At 29.1% G+C, this 19,233-nt stretch overlaps 1 protein-coding gene across 2 annotated transcripts in view; it reads left to right on the top strand.

The window, feature by feature from the left end:
* Window positions 1-208: 208 nt before the first annotated feature.
* Gbs-76A (Glycogen binding subunit 76A) overlaps window positions 209-19,233 on the top strand; it is a 33,548-nt gene continuing 14,523 nt past the window's right edge. The window contains exons 1-2 of one of the 2 annotated variants that reach the window (XM_085484411.1): window positions 209-716; window positions 774-843. In XM_085484411.1, coding sequence (XP_085340537.1) covers window positions 715-716; window positions 774-843 — 72 coding nt within the window. In that variant the 5' untranslated portion in view covers window positions 209-714. Of the gene's footprint in view, window positions 844-19,233 lie in introns of both variants that reach the window. The other variant, XM_085484416.1, reaches the window with a different exon arrangement.

The raw sequence follows: 19,233 nt of genomic DNA, 5'->3' as shown, positions 1-19,233 counted from the left end.
AAAGTGCGAGGCACTTATATCAGTCGTCTTACGAGCGATGTTGCTATGCAATATGGAAGGGGTCCTCGGAATCACCTACTACAGCTCGAACCAGTCGGAAGTCAGTGTGCGTAAGCCGGCCGGTCGTGCCAGCTCCACTCCTGTCTCTGGCTCTCGCGCATACACAACACGCGCCTAATAGTCGCGTCGCGCCGTAAAGAGTAAGAGTGTCTGCCTCTTTCGGGGGCTCCTCCACGTCGCTGGCGTGTGAAATCGATCGGGGACGCTGGTCATGGCTGGAAAAGAGAAAAGGGGGGAATTGCGTTCGAAAAATCGAAGGATTCAAAAACCCGTGAAATTCTCCTGAAATTACTTAGAGATACTTAATTCTTTCTCTAGGGAGCAAAGGTGTATGACTTAAATTCCGATGTCGGTTTCCGAAGAGAAGTAAACACGGATTTGTTTTGAAGAATTGTGTTTGGGGAATTCTTTTAAAACGCAAATTCCGTGAAAAATATGACTTGCCAGATTCTCGGGTCATCACGGGAGACGAAAAGTTATGCGCGGACTTTTATTTCTACCACAGATTGGATCTGAAAGGACCACTCTTTTCTTCCCAGTCGATCATATTAATTAATCGCGCGTAGAGGGATATGATAATGTTCGCGATTGTATCGGACAGCTTGTACGGAGTTTCGCGATCGTGGATAGATCGTGTGATCATCATCAGTACATATGTAAGTCTCGTTGTGGAAAGTCTCTCTCTCGGTCGATACACGACATATCGGTTTTAGGAAAGTGATCATGACGCAGAAGGAAGGCGGCCAGGACGAGTCAAAGACGGGGGAACAGGCGAACTCGATGGTAAATAAATATCGCTGTAAATATCCCATATTTCTACAAGCAATAAGGACAGTGTAGATATGGCAGATAATATTAAAATTTAGTTGCAAATTATGTGAGAGATCTTCTCTTCAGACTATAAAGTCGCGCTCTTCTTAATAAGTTATTAAAGCGTTTTCAAAGTGTCGATAAAAACCGTAGCTAATTTCGCCGGAATTGCATATAATCAGCTCTCATTATGCAATTTGTTGCACTTGCATGAGCAACCACTTTACACGTCTCCTTTCAGGGAAACGTTTTGTGAGGGGTTGAACGACGGTTCGTTCTAGATTATTATTCCACTCGGGGCGATACACGATGCACGAATGAATTGAATTAACGTTCCACGATATAAATACGCAAAGGTGGAGACCTTCTTGAACGCCTTCTTGACTTTAACACCGAAAACGGGATTCGCTTCTTCTCAGACGTGATAAAAAAAAATTATAACACGCGAACTCGAAAATTTTGTCGTGATTTCGGCGACCTTCGTAGTTAAATCAAGCACTCTATTTTTGTTTTGATAAGAGCCCGGTATATCATAACGGACATGAATCGCATTTTGCGTGCACTGTGCGATTACAACGTTTTTTTTAAGTTTCGTGCATTTTCATTTCCAATTACGAAAAAATATGTTGCTCTGTATGACAGGAAAAATTGAATTATTGTTACAGCTTGATTTTTATTTACTTATATCAAATTAATTTATAAAAATTATAAATAATTTATTATAAAAATTTATTGTGATATATTTTTTCATTGTATATAATTTTTTAAATCATGATACATTTTCTTCTCACACAATATGTATAATGATTTTAAATATAATATAATTTATAATATAATAAAAAATTATATAAAAACTAATATGATAGAAAAATATATTACAATAAATCACATATTTTCATTTTTGATAATTTATTATTAATGAAAATTTTATACGGAAATCAATATAAATTCTTTGAATAAATAATTTAAGATTTTCTTGAAAAAAATTAATAAATTAAATTTTTATAAATATATATATATAAGATATTAAAAAAGGGCCATATTTTGAGAGCAGAGGTAATATTGATCAAAATAAGAAAAAAAAGTCTAACGAACATAGGTCCTACAATTAATATTTTAATGTTACTATAGCGAAATCAGTAAGTACTTTTTCGTTTACTACAATATAAAGGTGATACAATCAATGAGAAAAAAATAATAAGCTCAAATAGAAAGGTAGCCTGCATCTTCGAAAATATTAGGATCCATGTTCATTAGACTTTTCTTATTTTGATCAATACTACCTGCTCTCAAAATATGTAATTCTTTTTTTAACACACTGTATATATCTATATATATAGATCATATATAATAATTTGTATTATTATTTATAATTTATATTTTATATATGTATATATTACCTCATTGTGTGAATTTTCCTTATCACAATGTCTTATCTTTCATTAATTTTTACGAAATTTGATTCAATTTGATTTTTACGAAACGTAATCGGATTACGCAATTGGATTACAAATTACGAACGAATTAGATTGCACTTCTCTCAGCTTTCTGTAATATATAAGATGATTTCGTTACCAACATTTCCGCGTGCAACGTCCCATTAATCACAAGACCGAAGATAATTCATAACACGAACAAAGTATGGTTGTGTATCTTTTTTTCGAAAATAATGTCGATATTTGCGTTAGAATTTTCCATGTGTTTGCCTTCATTCGCGAGCGACAATGAATGAACGAATTCTTCTTCTCTTCTCAAGTGCAGATACTTTGTTGAAAGGGATCGTGGATTCTTTTATCGTCGCAGATGCGATAACCGCGATAATTTCCCTTTCTTGACTCTCAGAGTTAACAATGTTATTAGAGAGTTTCGTTAATGATATAAAGTATCGAGTGTTTCTCGCGCAAATTTAAAGTATTTCGATTTCTTCATATCTTCGCTTCTCTTCTCGCTCGATAATTTTCCTTCAACGTTAAAAAATCATCACATTATGAAATAATTTATCTAAGGTCGCAATGTAATTTTCACTGCGCACTTGATGCAGTGATATTGCCTGTTTGAATTAGACGTCTGTATAAAATGCATATATAGGGTGTTTTCCAAATTATATCGGAGATTTTAAGGGCGTATTCTAGTGGTCAAATTAAGAAAAAAGTTTGTATAAATATGGTCCAAAAATGCTTTTCTTCCGAGTTAAAGCTCCCTAAAGTCGGGAGAAAAAATTGAAAAATGTATTACAGCTCTCAGAGACTTTTTCACAGATTGTTAAAATTTAGCACAGCATAATTATTATTAATTTTTTTATTATAATTAATATTAAAATTACTAGTAAATACTTCATTTTTATGTGAATTTGATAATTTAATCCAATTTTTTGGATTTTTTAAAATGTTGACCCCTAGAATTAAAATAAATTAGGCCATTAAAATCTATGACACAATTTTAGAACACTCTGTATATATTATGTATATTATATATATTTTTAGAATTTTTTTAAACACATGTATGTGCAAGAAAGAGAAGGCGAGTTATCTTCCAGTGCAGTAGTGAACATCGCTTATGCTTCTTCTTGCTATCCGAATGTTAATGTGATAACCCCGCTTTATTGTCTGACTTCTCCTACCAACGAGTCTGTTGTCGAGATTATTAATAGTTGCGTGTGATTTCCAAGGAAAGAGAGAGAGAGAGAGAGAGAGAGAGAGAGAGAGAGAGAGAGAGAAAACTCGCACTCTATGAATTGTCAATGTCATTGTTAAGTTCATGATTATTCTAGTTAAATGCGATTATTCCAATTATCATTTTTCGATTAGTAATGTTAAAGTAACATTTTAGTTAAAGTAGACACTTTGTTCAAGAATTGAAGAGGTCGATTACAATAAAATATATTCAATTTTTTTTCTTTTGAAAAAAACATTTTTTTTCTTTTCATCGAATTCTTTGTACTATAAGTAAAAAAACTCATTACAATAATTATTTTTAGAAAAATATGCGCGGAAAAGATTTTTGACAAGAATATTAAGCATTTCAATATGTATTATGAATTTAAGCTAAAAATAAAGAGACAGAGCGGAGGGGGGGGGGGGCAAAAGTTCTAACCTAACTCTAACTTTTTTTTATTAAATTAAAATTAGATTTGTTATAAAAGATTTTGATGAAAAAGCTCTATAAAAATTTTTTTACAAAAATTTTTAAATTATATATTTAAATATATGAAATGTACATTTAAAATATATTTAAAATATATTTAAAAATAAAATAAAAATTTTGAAATATATAGATATCTAAATTAAAATTAGATTTGTTATAAAAGATATTTTGGTAAAAAATCTTTATAAAAATTTTTTGACAAAAATTTTGAAATCATATATTTATAAATATATTTAATGTACATTTAAAATATATTTAAAATATATTTAGAAATAAAATTAAAATTTTGAAATATAGATATCTCGAAAATTATTTATCGTAGCGCATCGTAATTTGTGATATCTTTTCTCGGTAAAAAATCTATTAAACGCACCTATGAAATTGACGGGTTCCGGAAATAATATTTTCTCCAGAGGAAGAGAAAAAGGGAAATAAGGTCTTATTTTATGAAAAAATTATATAATAATAAATTTTCTTAATTGTTTGTTAGTTTAAGAAATAAAGTTACTAAAATTAAAAGATTCAACACAGAAACAATTCGTTCAACAGGTTGATTCGTTTACTTTTTAAAATGCGCGAGCCGTGCTTTATCTTAAAACATGTGTCGCGAAGTTCAAGGTCCGTCTTGTAATGTACCGAACGTGAGTGGCGTCGACTTATCAGTTTTTATAGCTACTATAAATATGCCAGCGCTAATCGCTCCCTCCATCGCTGATTGCGGGACGAGTCTCGCACGGATGTCTAATATCTACGCACATATGTGAACATAGATCGTATCTCGTATTAGATGTATCGAATTGGATTAGCACGATTACGTATACATTGTCTATTTATATACAATGTGTCACGGTGTGTGAAAAAGATGTTTACATATACGCGTCTGCACTGAACTCGATAATCGTCATCGGTAAGAAACAGGCTCGATAACGAGTCGGGACGATACAGGTCATGTGTGAGTTCTTCTGTGTCTGTTGATATTATTGTTGAATCGTCTGTCTGCATCATTTCTGCATTTTTGAAGCTAAAGAATTTATAAGAGGAGACGAAATTAAAAAAAAAATTATACGTGATGTTGTATCGAATTTTTTAATAATATGTAAAACAGCTTATTTTTTTATCCTTTCATCTAAATTTTATTCTATGAGTCGAAAAACAAGAAAATTAGAGAAATTATATTTTCTTTTCTATTACAAGCGATTATCATGTAATTATTATTATAATATTATATTGAGACTAACTATTTTTTATTGCTCATATTTCTAGTTTTTGAAGAATTTGATATCGCATTTGTAATATTTTTAAAATAAGATTAGAAAAATTACATTTTCTTTTCTATTACATTCATGATTTTTATTTCATTGTTACGATTGTCAACATTGTTATATTGAGACTGACTATTGTTTGTATTTCTAGTTTTTGAAGAATATATTGTACTTGTTTTAAATAATTTTTTTTAAATAAAAATTTTTTCATAATTATACGTCAATGAAAAATTAAAAATCAGGGAAATTATATTTCCCCTTTTCTATGTTTGTTACATTTAAAAATAAAATAAATTTGTTTGTACTGCGCATTCGCCAGAATGCATGATTTTTTTCATATCCACTTTTATCAGATATCGCGATAAAAGAAAACAATAATTTTCGCGCCATTCAAATATTATAAACCGTAGAGAAATCTCAGGATATGCTTATCATATATTATATTTCTCTTCTATATATACTCTGAGTGTAATTTAAAAAAAAACATTGCAAAAAATCAGTTTTTACACATGAAAATTTCGCAAATTGCAATAGTAATTATACGAGGTTCAATCGGAGGATTTTATTCTTCCGAGATTATCAAGCGCTTATCATTTCAAAGGTGCTGACATGATCTAGAAAGACATTACAATAAGTTTTCACGAAAATTGTTTAAGTAAAGTGTTTGATCAACTTAAAATGTATGTGTAAAGAAGTTATTTTCACTAAAATTGTTTTCTTTGTGGACAGGAATTAACTGTTTATATCACTTTGCCCATTTTTATACCTAAGTATAAATTGAGTGAACTTTGTGTATTATTTGTAAAGTAAAAATATCAAAAATGTGAAAAATCATCATTATCTTTTGCAAGTTTGCAATTTTTGCTATATATCTTTATAACTGATTGTGAGTTTTATAAATTAAAATTCTATTAAAGTAAACTTTATCTAAAATTAACTAAGAGATGCCGTTTTTGTTAACTTTTTATTTTCGCAATATTTAATTTGGGAAAAGCTATCCTTTGTGATTGTTTATAACTCGAAAATTATTGACGCCTCGATATTTTTGTTAAAGAAAAATCATCTTCAAATTGAAAATCTGCTCTTAAAAGAACATCTTATTAGCATATTTTATATATGTAAATAAATTTTTCTTTTTTTCCTCTCTCTTCTCTTTTTTGTTTTCATGCATAATGTTGTATGTCGTATCTAGGCATGGAAATACACATTCGCGAAGTCGTTACTTCGGAATAAGTCTCTTTTCTTTTCACGCACACGCTTTTTTTATTTTTTTCTCTCTTCGTCAACGACAGGAGTTTATTAAAGACGACACTTTACGGCGAGGTTATCGCATTGCAATTCAACATGTATACTTCGATAGGTTATGTCCACCACCAGATGATATCTGTCTTGCAGTAATGCGTTAATTACGATCTGCTTCTCAGTCTGTAGCGGTTCGATAAGAAGAGACGAGGATAAAGTTCCATTACGTTTTCTGTCTATTCGTCATTAAAACGCAGTTGATGGTTCTTCCGTTTTGTCCCATGTCGAGAAAAATTGATCAGGTATGCAAAATATGGGGTGACAGAGCTGCAAAGAAAAGTGTTTATCATAATCATATAAATATATGCAACATCAGATTTTTGTGCAACAAATTTTCTTCGAAATTATTTAGAAAGTAACCAACATCTATATTTTATTTCTGACAGCTGACGGATCCAGGATTAGGATTGGGACAGCGGAAATTTACGCGAACCGTGACAGTCATTTTAGGTTTGTTCTTTTTAGTTGAACTGGCTACACTAGTTCAGAGCAGTTCATTCTTTTTACCCACATTGGAAGGAAAGAGATAAATTTTGAACTAGTGCAGCCAATTCAGCTAAAAAGAACAAGTTTTTTACAATCCTCATTAGGTTTGTTCTTTATTGCTGCACTGGTGAACTAGTGAACTAGTGCACACTGGTGCAGTAAGTTAGAGTGAAACAAAATATACTTGTCTTACTTTAATTTATTGCACCAGTTCACCAGTGCAGCAACAAAGAACAAACTCATTAAGTTAACCTCCCACCAGGTAGTTATAAGTCTGTTCGTTTTAGCTGAATTGGCTGCACTGATTTAGAGTTTATCTTTCTCACTCTACATGGGAAGGGAAGAGATAAACTCTGAACTAGTGCAGCTAAAACGAACTGACCTTCGGTTTGTTCTTTATTGCTGCACTGATAATCTAGTGCAATGAGTTAGAGTGAGGCAAATACATTTTGTTTTACTCTAATTTACTGCACCAGTGTACACTATTCACCAGTGCAGCAATAAAGAATAAACCCTGTATATCTGGGATGCACTAATGCATACTGATGTAGTAAATTAGAGTGAAACAAAATATACTTGTCTCATTTTAACGTATTGCACTAGTGTGCACTAGTGCAGCAATAGCGAACAAATCCAATATCTTATTTAGCGCCAGGTGAGAGAAGGTTAATTTAATAATAGAGATCATTTGGGGCTTTTCAGCAAGTGTTTGGTGAAATTCAAATAAGTCGAATCTAAAAAAAATTTCGCATATAATTATTTATTACGATGTTGTTATCTGTTCGATAAAAACGGTCGTCTTTATTCAGTTTCTTACAATACATATACGATATCGTGCCGAGTGCATCTTTTAGTAGATATATTAGCTTTCCGAAAGCTTTGTTGAGATATTAATATTTTAATGTTTTATTTAAGAGAAATATCTTTCTCCAATTAATTCTTAGATTCTGTGTGTTTAAAAAACTTTCATAATTTAACTTTTAAATAAAATTATCATTAAACTCATATCGACTTGAAATTAAATTACGCTTCGCTGTTGTCCACCATCCTTCAGAGTTTTACTTAATGATATTTAAAAGTTTAAACTACATTTCAAATATTTCTTGTGTTAGAAATATTTAAAGCATATAAAATATAAAAAAAATATTTAAAATATAAAATTTTTATATGCATTTTATGTTCACCTTATATTACTTAACACTAAGAAAAAAGTAACGGAAACTAACGATTTTTTAATCGTTACTTTTAAGTAACAGTAATGAGTTACTTTTGTAAATCGATAACGAGTAACGATAACAAGTTATTTTTTACTAAAAATAACGGTAATAACGGTAACAAATTACTTATTAAAAATAACTTTCCCAACTTCGGTTTTAATTAATCGCCTGATTTTTGCCTAGACAGCACAAAATTTATAAAATATTTACAAAATAATTATAATAATTATTTTAATATTTTATAAATATTTATCATAATATATATCATATTTTATAATTTTTTTAGAATCTTAGATTTAAAAGATCATAAATATTATGGTAAATTAATATTATAAATATATTTAATAAATCTCAAATCTCAAAATATTTAAAAACCTTAAATCAATTATGATACAAAAATTTTTTAAAATATTCATATTTTCTTTAATAAATACCTAATGAAAAATAATCAATTAAAAAGATATAATCAATGAATTTTTAATCAAAAAGATCGGTTGATATAATCTACAATTTGATGTATTAGACGTTTTTGTGTTTTTATTTAAAACATTTTTATTTAGCCATTTATAAGAAGTTTTAAAAACGTGAAAAAGATATCTATTATAGTAACTTATTAGACATTTTGATAAAATAGAAAAAAATTTTGAAATACACTCGGAGAAGTATTTTAACAAAATGCATATACGTACATATCGATACATTCATACATTTTATTAAAAAGAATTTTTCTGTAACGAAACATGGCTTTAGATTAAAAATAATTATGACATCTTTAATCTTAATAGTCGTTTTTTGCCATCTTTATATAGTTCTCATGACTAAAATTAAATACGAGATGGATACGTCACAGCGGTAAATGGAAGACCTAACGATAGTTATAAAATAATTACTATAAATATTTATTTTTACTTACCATAAATATTATATGAAATATTTAATCTATATTTTGATAATATGTAAAATGAATATTTTTATAAAAATATTTCTAAAATAATTACATAATGTTTTAAAAAATATATTTATGAATATTTATCATAAATGTTGGGTGCTGTCTGGTTGTAATATAATCCTAGTTCGAACTGAATGGATTTTTTTTTAAGTAATATATTTTTTACGGAATACTTATACATATATTATTCCGTCTCTCTTGACATACACGCATGGAAAGTTGATATAGGTTATAGATATTGATATAGGTTATAGGTATTGATATAGGCAGATATGTACCTATTTAATGCGGTTGATTGGTTATAACATTGAACAACGAATGATAGGTAATACACGATTATTGTTAAATTGACAATTGCAGTATGAGATAATAAATAGACCTTTCTTTTTATTGCTCGACACAATCGTTTGGAGCATCGTGCACGCAAAACAACAGACGAACTGCAGTTTCGAAAAAATTGTACATATAGGAATGTTTCTCGTTAGATTTCAAAAAAAAAAAAGAATCGCGTCAGCATTTTCTTGATAAATCAGGAATTTATCGACCGCTATCAGTTAATTAGCTAATTAATTGACCCGGGACAAACAGATCTTGATAAATCCCTCCTCCATCACATTCTTAGTACGATTCGCGCAAAAATATCTCGCTTTATCTCTTCAATACATATCCGTATATAGAGTATACGTTTTGCCAGAAGGCCCGTGTGATGAACCAGAGATGGATACGAATTTAAATAAATTAGAATAAGTTTAAATTATTCTTTTCGATGTTTTTGTGATGCTGTTGCAATGCGAAATTGTAGAAATGAGCTCATTAGTAGGAAAACGCTCGTGCGTAGAATCGAATTTAAATAATAATCGGATTTAATTTCTACGTCAGAGAGTATCTCTTTCTCTATCGGAGGCGTGTTTTTTACGTGCTTCAGTACCAATTTATGTTTTGGTAAACATACATAATAGAGATGACCTCATCAATTTTAATGACCTTGACATATATTGTCAAGGTCACTGTTTTGAGTAAATATCAAAAGGTTTTAAGCGTCACTCATTGTTTATAATTTCGCTCATGGTATATTCAAAACACCATGTACGTTTAAAATATGTGGAATGTTGTGATTTCAATGTACTCTGTGTTTGTTTACATTTTTTGTAGTTATTTCGAGTGTAATTTTGCATTTTTGCTTAGAGTGTGCTAATCTATCATTGAGTTAATACGTATTGAAAGCTACCTAGATAGCACACAATATTTATGATAAAGATTTATATATATTTATGAATATATATATTTTTTTAATATTATATAAATATTTTGAAAATGTTTTATAAGAACCTTTATTTAACATATTATTAAAACACAGATTAAATATTTCATATAATATTTATGGTATGTAAAGATAAATATTTATAGTAATTATTTTGTAAATATTTTTTAATTAAATTGTTAGTTCTTTCATTTACCGCTATGTGACGTATCTTTCTCGTATTTGATTTTCATCGTGAGAATTATATAAGGCAAAAATAGAAATTAATAAAATTAAAAATGTCAAAATTATTTCTATTTTTAAGCTATATTCTGCAACAAAATGTCTTTTAACAAATTTTACGTATATATCAATGTGTACGTAAAATTTGTTAAACTACTCTGTTGCCTAAGTATATTCTGTGTATTATAATTTTATATTCTATTTTAAAATAAATGTCTAATAAGTTACTTATAAACATTTTTTACACATTTTTAATTTTTTATAAATGGCTAATAGAGTTCGAAAAATACAGAAACATTTAATGGACTAAATTTTAGATTAGACTATCAACCGATCGTTTTGATTAAAAAATCGTTGATTTTGTCTTAACTTATGATTTCTTACTGAGTATTTATTAAAGAAAATATAAATTTTATAAAATCTGTATCATAATGATTTAATAAATACAAAAAAGAGGCACAATCATCGGTCTGATTGATAGGGTAATTTTATTATCACATCCTTTATTTCATCAGAAAAATATAGAAATGATTATTAACATCCTAATAAATAATAATTATCTTGTAAAATTCATATTTGACACAATTAACGATAGACTAAAAACTCTAATTTATACTAGAAATAATATTAAAAACAACAGTCTAAATCAGTCAAATGACTCTTCTTTGTTTTTTACTGTACCTTATTTACCGAATATTACAGAACAATTGATAGGTATTACAAAAAAAGCTGACACTAGACTCTCTTATGTAAGCATGAATAAATTAGGGAAATTTATAAAAACACATAAAGATAAAATACCTAAAGGAGCGAATACTAATGTAGTATACAAAATTAACTGTAAAAATTGTTATGCCTCATATGTGGGTCAGACTAGCAGAAAATTGAATACTAGGATAACGGAACATAAAAAACACATCAACAGAAAGTGTTCTAATAAATCAGTTGTTACTGATCATAGATTAGAGTTCTCCCATGATTTTGACTGAGGTGAAGTAAAAATTTTAGATAAAGAACCGTATTATAATAAAAGACTAATATCGGAAATGTTATATATAAAAAGACAAGCTAATGGATTGAATCTACAAAATGATACTGAATTTTTCCCTGATATATATAATAACATTATAGAGTCTCTGCCAAAATTATCAAGGCTTATAAACAAACTTTGATATAAAAAAGGTGAAACACTGAGTTACTGTCTCATTTGAGATCTGAGAGTTGTGACGGTTAAACGTTCTGTTTTGTCTTCAGTAAAAAACTTTGTTAAAAAGACGTCGGATCTGATACTTGAAACTTTTGTAAAATAATCACCAATTTGTTTGAGTAAGTGTGCAGTGCATTTTACTTGTCAGATTATAATGAATAATCGGATATTGTTTATTTAGATCTCAATTTAATGTTTAACAACATTTCATTATGAGGATTCAATCAAGAAATCTCCCTTGACCAGTAAATCAGGAAGTCTATACTCATAAGTGATTGCATGGTACGGTCGCTCGAACTCAGTATGTATCAGTAATGGTGGTTGTCATACACGATGACTTGTTTAGCAACATATGTAACGAGACAAAAAACTGACTTTATATATTTATTATCTTGACATTGTTAATTACCGTCTATAATGTTTTAATATCACAATTTAATTTAAAATATTTGTATTGCGCTGAAGAAGGCTTGAAATGTCAGCCGAAACGTTCGCATAAATGTTTATGTCTTATGTATTTATTATTTCGTTTAAATGAATTTTATTAATATCATCTGACAACTGTATTATGTTTAATAGCTCTTATAGCCCTTCTTTGTTTACAATTATTAAGTTTAACAGAGCTAATTACTATTTTTATTTAATAAATACATTTATAATATTTACCATAATATTTATCGTAAATATTTTCTGATATTTATGATAAATATTTATGATCTATTAAATTTGAATCTAAGACTCCAAAAACATTTATAAAATATTTATGATAAATATTTATAAAATATTAAAATAATTATTATAAATATTCTATAAATACATATTTTATAAATATTCTGTGTTGTTTGGGTAAAATAAAGCTATACGAGTTTATGGCAATTTGTGATAATTATTTTTATAACAAATTATCTTGTGGATCAAGAAGGAGCCAGGGGCTCCGCCGGGCGGGGAAGGGGCAAAGCTCCTCTCCTGCATTCCCACCCCACTTAAAAACTAATTCTAACCTACCCATGTTCGAAGAATTTTAAATATAGGTTGGTTAGGGTTAGTTTTTAAGTGGGATGGGGATGCAGGCGGGGGCGGAGCTTCTCTCCCGCCCGGCGAAACCCCTGGCTCCTTCTTGATCCACGCGTTTACTTTATTATACGTCCAAACATAATACATTTAAATGTATATGTCAACAAATATTAGTTTTATTTAGTAAACTTTTGTTGTTAATAACTTTTTTATAAACAATGAGAGACGTTTAAAACCTTTTGATATTTACTCAGGACAGTGACCTTGACAATATATGTCAAGGTCATTGAAATCGGTGAGGTTGCCTATTATGCATATTTGTAATAACCCATGTTTTTGTAATAAGGATTAAAATTTCCTCCATTTAACATCAAATCAATATTATATTCTCATTTTAAGAATTTTCCATTTTTAGAAGAATATTCTAAAATATAGGCGCTAAACGGATTTTTAATTTAAGAGAAAAAATAATATCAAAATATTAGTATTACATGTAAATATTTTTAATGTTTAAAAATGTAGACGAAATGGAATTTATTTTTCCATTAATAAAAAAAGTATTATTTTACAGAACATAGGCAAAGAAAGATAATAAAAAAAGCATATACATAGTACCTATAGACCAAGGATAGATACGAAACCTGGGTCATGAACGATTAATAAGGTTAAGTTACACGTTATTTACTCCTAACTACAAAACACTTTTCTTAAATCACTTATTAAGACTTCTTTTTCGAGTTATTTATTAACTTTATTTATTCTTTTAAATATATTAAAACCAGAATTGAGAAAGTTATTTTATAAAACTCATTACCGTTCTTTTCTAAAAAGTAACTTGTTATCAATTTTAAAAATTGTTTTGTTACTGTTACTTCTAAAAATCATGATTTGTTCCAATTTCCTTTACTTTTTTCATATATAAAGTAAACTTTATATATAATTTATTTAATACAAGAAACTAAAAACAATTAAAATTTTAAATATTTATACTAAACACCAAAAATGTTTAAACATTATTTTACGTTAAAGTTACAAAAACGATATAAAATTTTGATAGTAATTGATATAAAATGACACTAAAGTGTGTAACAATTTTGACAATAATAAATTATTTTGAATAACAAAAGATTGTAAAAAAATGTAATATCATCTGTCTCATTATATCAAGAGACACGGTAGTGTCTCGCGACCAGTTAAGGGCGTAGCGGAGACACCGTGTATCTTAACGCGAGTCGGACATTTGAGTCTTTATAATATTTCGAATCCTCAATAATGGCTGAAGCAATCGAGTTTATACTAGACTTAATCGATAGATTGAGTTCGAATTATATAATAAAAGTGTCTTTATTTCTGCTCTACGTGATTTGTAAGCAGAGATATATAAATGCAAAGTCGAAATATGAAAAATTTCTATTAAGAAACGTCCCCGTCATCATTATCATCATTATCATCATTATCATCATCATTATCATCATCGACCACGCATACATAGTAGTATCGTGCTACACGTATTCACACGTATACAACACATGCGCACACATATATCACACGTACACAACACATGCAAGATGCATGTAGTGGTAATTTTGTCCATCTCGCACGTTTTACAACAGATGGCGATAGTGGCGCTCCGCCATATCGGCAGCGTGCGGGGTTATGTTGGCTAACTCTCTCTCTCTCTCTCTCTCTCTCTCTCTCTCTCTCTCTCTCTCTCTCTCTCTCTCTCTTTCTCACACACACACGCACACACACACACACTCTCTCATTCTCACTCATTCACTCACTGTTCGTCTTGTGTACTTATTTAGTACATTCATGATCGGCAGCGTGCGGGGTTATGTTGGCTAACTCTCTCTCTCTCTCTCTCTCTCTCTCTCTCTCTCTCTCTCTCTCTCTCTTTCTCACACACACACGCACACACACACACACTCTCTCATTCTCACTCACTCACTCACTGTTCGTCTTGTGTACTTATTTAGTACATTCATGATTAAACATCTATATGCATTAATGTGAAATTTACTTACAATTAGTTTACTTGAAATATTCAATCTCTAAAGTGTTTATCTTATAAGATAGACAAAAAAATCTGAGTAAATAATAAGAAAAAAAAACAAGGATTATTATTGTCATAATTTTTTATCAATTAAGTACTCTCAACTATCCAATAATTAAATAAATACGTACAAATGTGCGCGCGTGTACACACATACACATATTGATATTAAAGAGATTGAAGGAGAGGAAGGAGAAGATAAAAATTTAAATATTCACATATATTTTCAAATATTATATATGAATTTATAGTTTACATATCTAATTAATAATGAATTTCTAATTATATTAAACATATTAAAATAAAGACATACATGTATTTATCAAATGAATAAAATTATTGAATACAGACTTAAAAAATTTATTAAACATAGACTTAAAAAATTAATTAATTAAACATATACCAAATTTAGAAAAAATAAACTTTATTTATATATGCAACAGCTTTTTAAACTAAATTTTTAAATTCTATTTTATATTAGACAATTATCTCAATCAACATCTACGTCCACATTAGCTGCACTGCAGGCTACCTCTACAGCCACATTATCTGCTCCGCGGATATAGCGTTATGCCAATACGATACATTACATGTACTTAATTACTTGCCTTTACTGTACCAACTCTTGTTCTTTCCACGTAATCATGTTTTTACAGTTATCGTTTGCTGTATATCTTCCAGCAAACTTTATTTCGTGTGAAGTGTATTTAATTAATTAAATCTCTGCGAAAGATTGAGAAGATGAAGGGATAATTCAAACTATAAAGACATGGTTACATGGAAAAGACAAGAGTTGATACAATAATAAAGACATACATGTATTTGTATCCTGCTGGCATAAGGTTATAGAAGTTGATTGAGATTGAAAAATAATAATGAAAATAATAAAAAAAATAAAGACACATGTATTTGTATCGTGCTGGCATAAAGTTATAAAAGTTGATTGAGATTGAAAAATAATAATAAAAATAATTAAAAAAAGGAAATATTCAATCATCATTTAAAAGCATATTTGAAATCTGTAGAATAAACAGTTTTTGCAAAAAATGTGGAGCATTTGAGCTCTAGTAAGTCTAAAAATAAATGTAAACATCAATTAATAATAACTGATGTTATATATATATTATATATATAAACCAATTTGTTGCAATATTCACTATAAAAGGTTGTAAGGGTAAGATGGCTAAAAGTGAATAATTTAAAAGATAGTTAACATAATTTTACATAAACTAAAATATTTCATAAAATAAAATATTTGTAATATTTCGAAGTTTATGTAAGATTATGTAGATACATAAAAATTATACCTTTACAACTTTTTATAGTAAATATTGCGAGGAATCGATTTATATGAGAAAAATTAAGGTAATTCTATTTTGAAAATATAAGTGACTTTTAAATAACCTTGAAAATCGCCGTTTAGGAAAAAGTCTGTGTCAACTTTTTCTTTTTCGAAATCCTGCAACTTTTATCTAAATTTAATAGAAAATGTATAAAAAATGCTCGACATTAGTACACACACACACACACACACACACACACATATGGGTAAATTTATATAAATAGGGTGCTTTAGGAGGAATGATCAGGATTCTAGGATATGATTGTACACATCATTTTAAGCAAAGAAGTTTAGATAAACATGTTTAATAATTGTTCTATTCCGGTCATAAAAATATACAAAAATGAATGATATAATCTCTAAAAACTCACCTTTAAAAAAAGGTAAAAAAAGGCGACCAGTTAAGGGCACGCCATTAACAAAAATTATCCATTGCAAACCCATGTAGAATCCTATCCTATTGCAAACCCATGTAGAATCCTATGAAAAATTAATCATTGCAAACCCATGTAGAATCCTAGGCAAAATTAACCATTGCAAACCCATGTAGAATCGTACCCATTGCAAACCTATGTAGAATCCTATGAAAAATTAACCATTGCAAACTCATGTAGAATCCTATGAAAAATTAACCATTGCAAACCCATGTAGAATTGTATTAAAAATTATCCATTGCAAACTTATGTAGAATCCTACATTGCAAACCCATGTACAATAGAATTGTATGAAAAATTATCGATTATAAACCCATGTACAATCGTAACAAAAGTAATGAAATAAAAAAAAAATTGCGCCAAGTGAAAGTAGAAACTTGTACCAGTGGAAAATTAAAGTTGCAGACATATATAGAGTCGTATAATGAATCAGTAAAAATTTAAATTTGCAAATGTAGAATCGTACCATAAAAAAACTTATCTTTTAAAAAAAAAGATAAACAAGATGCCAAGTCCACGCGCCATGTGAAAAAGAAATAAAAAAATTTTAGTTAAAAAAACTGGGAGCGCTGCTAAATAATATTCTAACAATATTAAAATTAAATTGTTACTTTTAAACTCATTACAGTTAAAATATGTTTTGTGTTTAAATTAATTAATGTTACTTTAAGGTGCATTGTAATTTTGAAACTTAGCAGCGCGCCCAGTTTTTTTAACTAAAATTTTTTTATTTCTTTTTCACATGGCGCATGGACTTGGCATCTTGTTTATCTTTTTTTTTAAAAGATAAGTTTTTTTATGGTACGATTCTACATTTGCAAATTTAAATTTTTACTGATTCATTATACGACTCTATATATGTCTGCAACTTCAATTTTCCACTGGTACAAGTTTCTACTTTCACTTGGCGCAATTTTTTTTTTATTTCATTACTTTTGTTACGATTGTACATGGGTTTATAATCGATAATTTTTCATACAATTCTATTGTACATGGGTTTGCAATGTAGGATTCTACATAAGTTTGCAATGGATAATTTTTAATACAATTCTACATGGGTTTGCAATGGTTAATTTTTCATAGGATTCTACATGAGTTTGCAATGGTTAATTTTTCATAGGATTCTACATAGGTTTGCAATGGGTACGATTCTACATGGGTTTGCAATGGTTAATTTTGCCTAGGATTCTACATGGGTTTGCAATGATTAATTTTTCATAGGATTCTACATGGGTTTGCAATAGGATAGGATTCTACATGGGTTTGCAATGGATAATTTTTGTTAATGGCGTGCCCTTAACTGGTCGCCTTTTTTTACCTTTTTTTAAAGGAGAGTTTTTAGATTGTAATATACCCTGCCAAAATCTGATCATCCTATATAATCAACATTAAAATTCTCTCAAAAGACTTCAAGTTTTTTCATTTTTTAAGCAACTCGGCATTATATTTGCTGCGTTGTAAGCATTTAAAGTTTCACATTTTCTTCCATTTTTTTCTATTATATCACATAAACAATATGCGACTGTTTATTATTAATAAAAAATATTTTCTTAGAGAGATATTTAAGTATTTATAAAACTTTAATAAATAATATTTAATTAGAAAATATTTTTATATAATAAAATATTTTAATATTTTAATAATATTTTAATAATATTTTAATAATATTTAAATAATAAAATATGTTATTAAAAATATTTTATTAGAAAATATTTTTTCTCACTGAGAAAATATTTTTTATTAGAGTTTTAGAAAGACTTAAGCATATCTGTTAAGAGGAAAATTTTATAGTATACAATCCTCTTACTTCTCGAGAATACAATTTTTTGGTGTAACATTGCAGTGCAGATGAAATCGCGACGATAATGAGATTTTATTCGCGGAGTGGATAAATCTTTCTCCGATAACAAATCGCAACACAGATAATGTTAGATTAACGACGTGTATTTCGCAGTTTCCGGCAGGTCTCGCTGAAAAGGAATAGAGGAGAGTAGAGAATGGAACCGTGAGATAAGATCAAATTTGAGAGAAACGAAAATTTTTGTCTCGGCGACAAAATCTACCTCAATTATTCGCTCGTTTAACGTAAAGATGATTTTTTCAATGTCACGCATGTCATGTTAGTAGAATCGGATAATCGCGTTAGACGTCGTGAATACTCACAAGATAAGAATGCATGTCACGTGCGATGACGTTTAGTCTCTTTCACACGTAATTTCACTACGCTTTTTGGCCCCTTTTCTTCTTCTGTTAACCGACTGCGCAAGAAGCGCATTTCAGGACGTGACACGACTGATGCATTGATGTGTGTGTGTGTATGTGTGTGTGTGTGTGTGTATGTGTGTGTGTATGTGTGTGTACGCTGCCAAAGGATATTGTGCGTATATTAAAGCATCAAATGCCGTTCTCTTTTTTTATCCTGTCGTTTTATAGCTGCCATTAAAGAGCCGGTTCGAGCGGCTGGCAA

The sequence above is a fragment of the Nylanderia fulva genome, unplaced genomic scaffold (genome assembly GCF_048542155.1).
Source record: "Nylanderia fulva isolate GAGA-0341 unplaced genomic scaffold, ASM4854215v1 Scaffold104, whole genome shotgun sequence".
NCBI lineage: Eukaryota > Metazoa > Arthropoda > Insecta > Hymenoptera > Formicidae > Nylanderia > Nylanderia fulva.
This window is presented reverse-complemented; position numbering and strand designations above follow the sequence as displayed.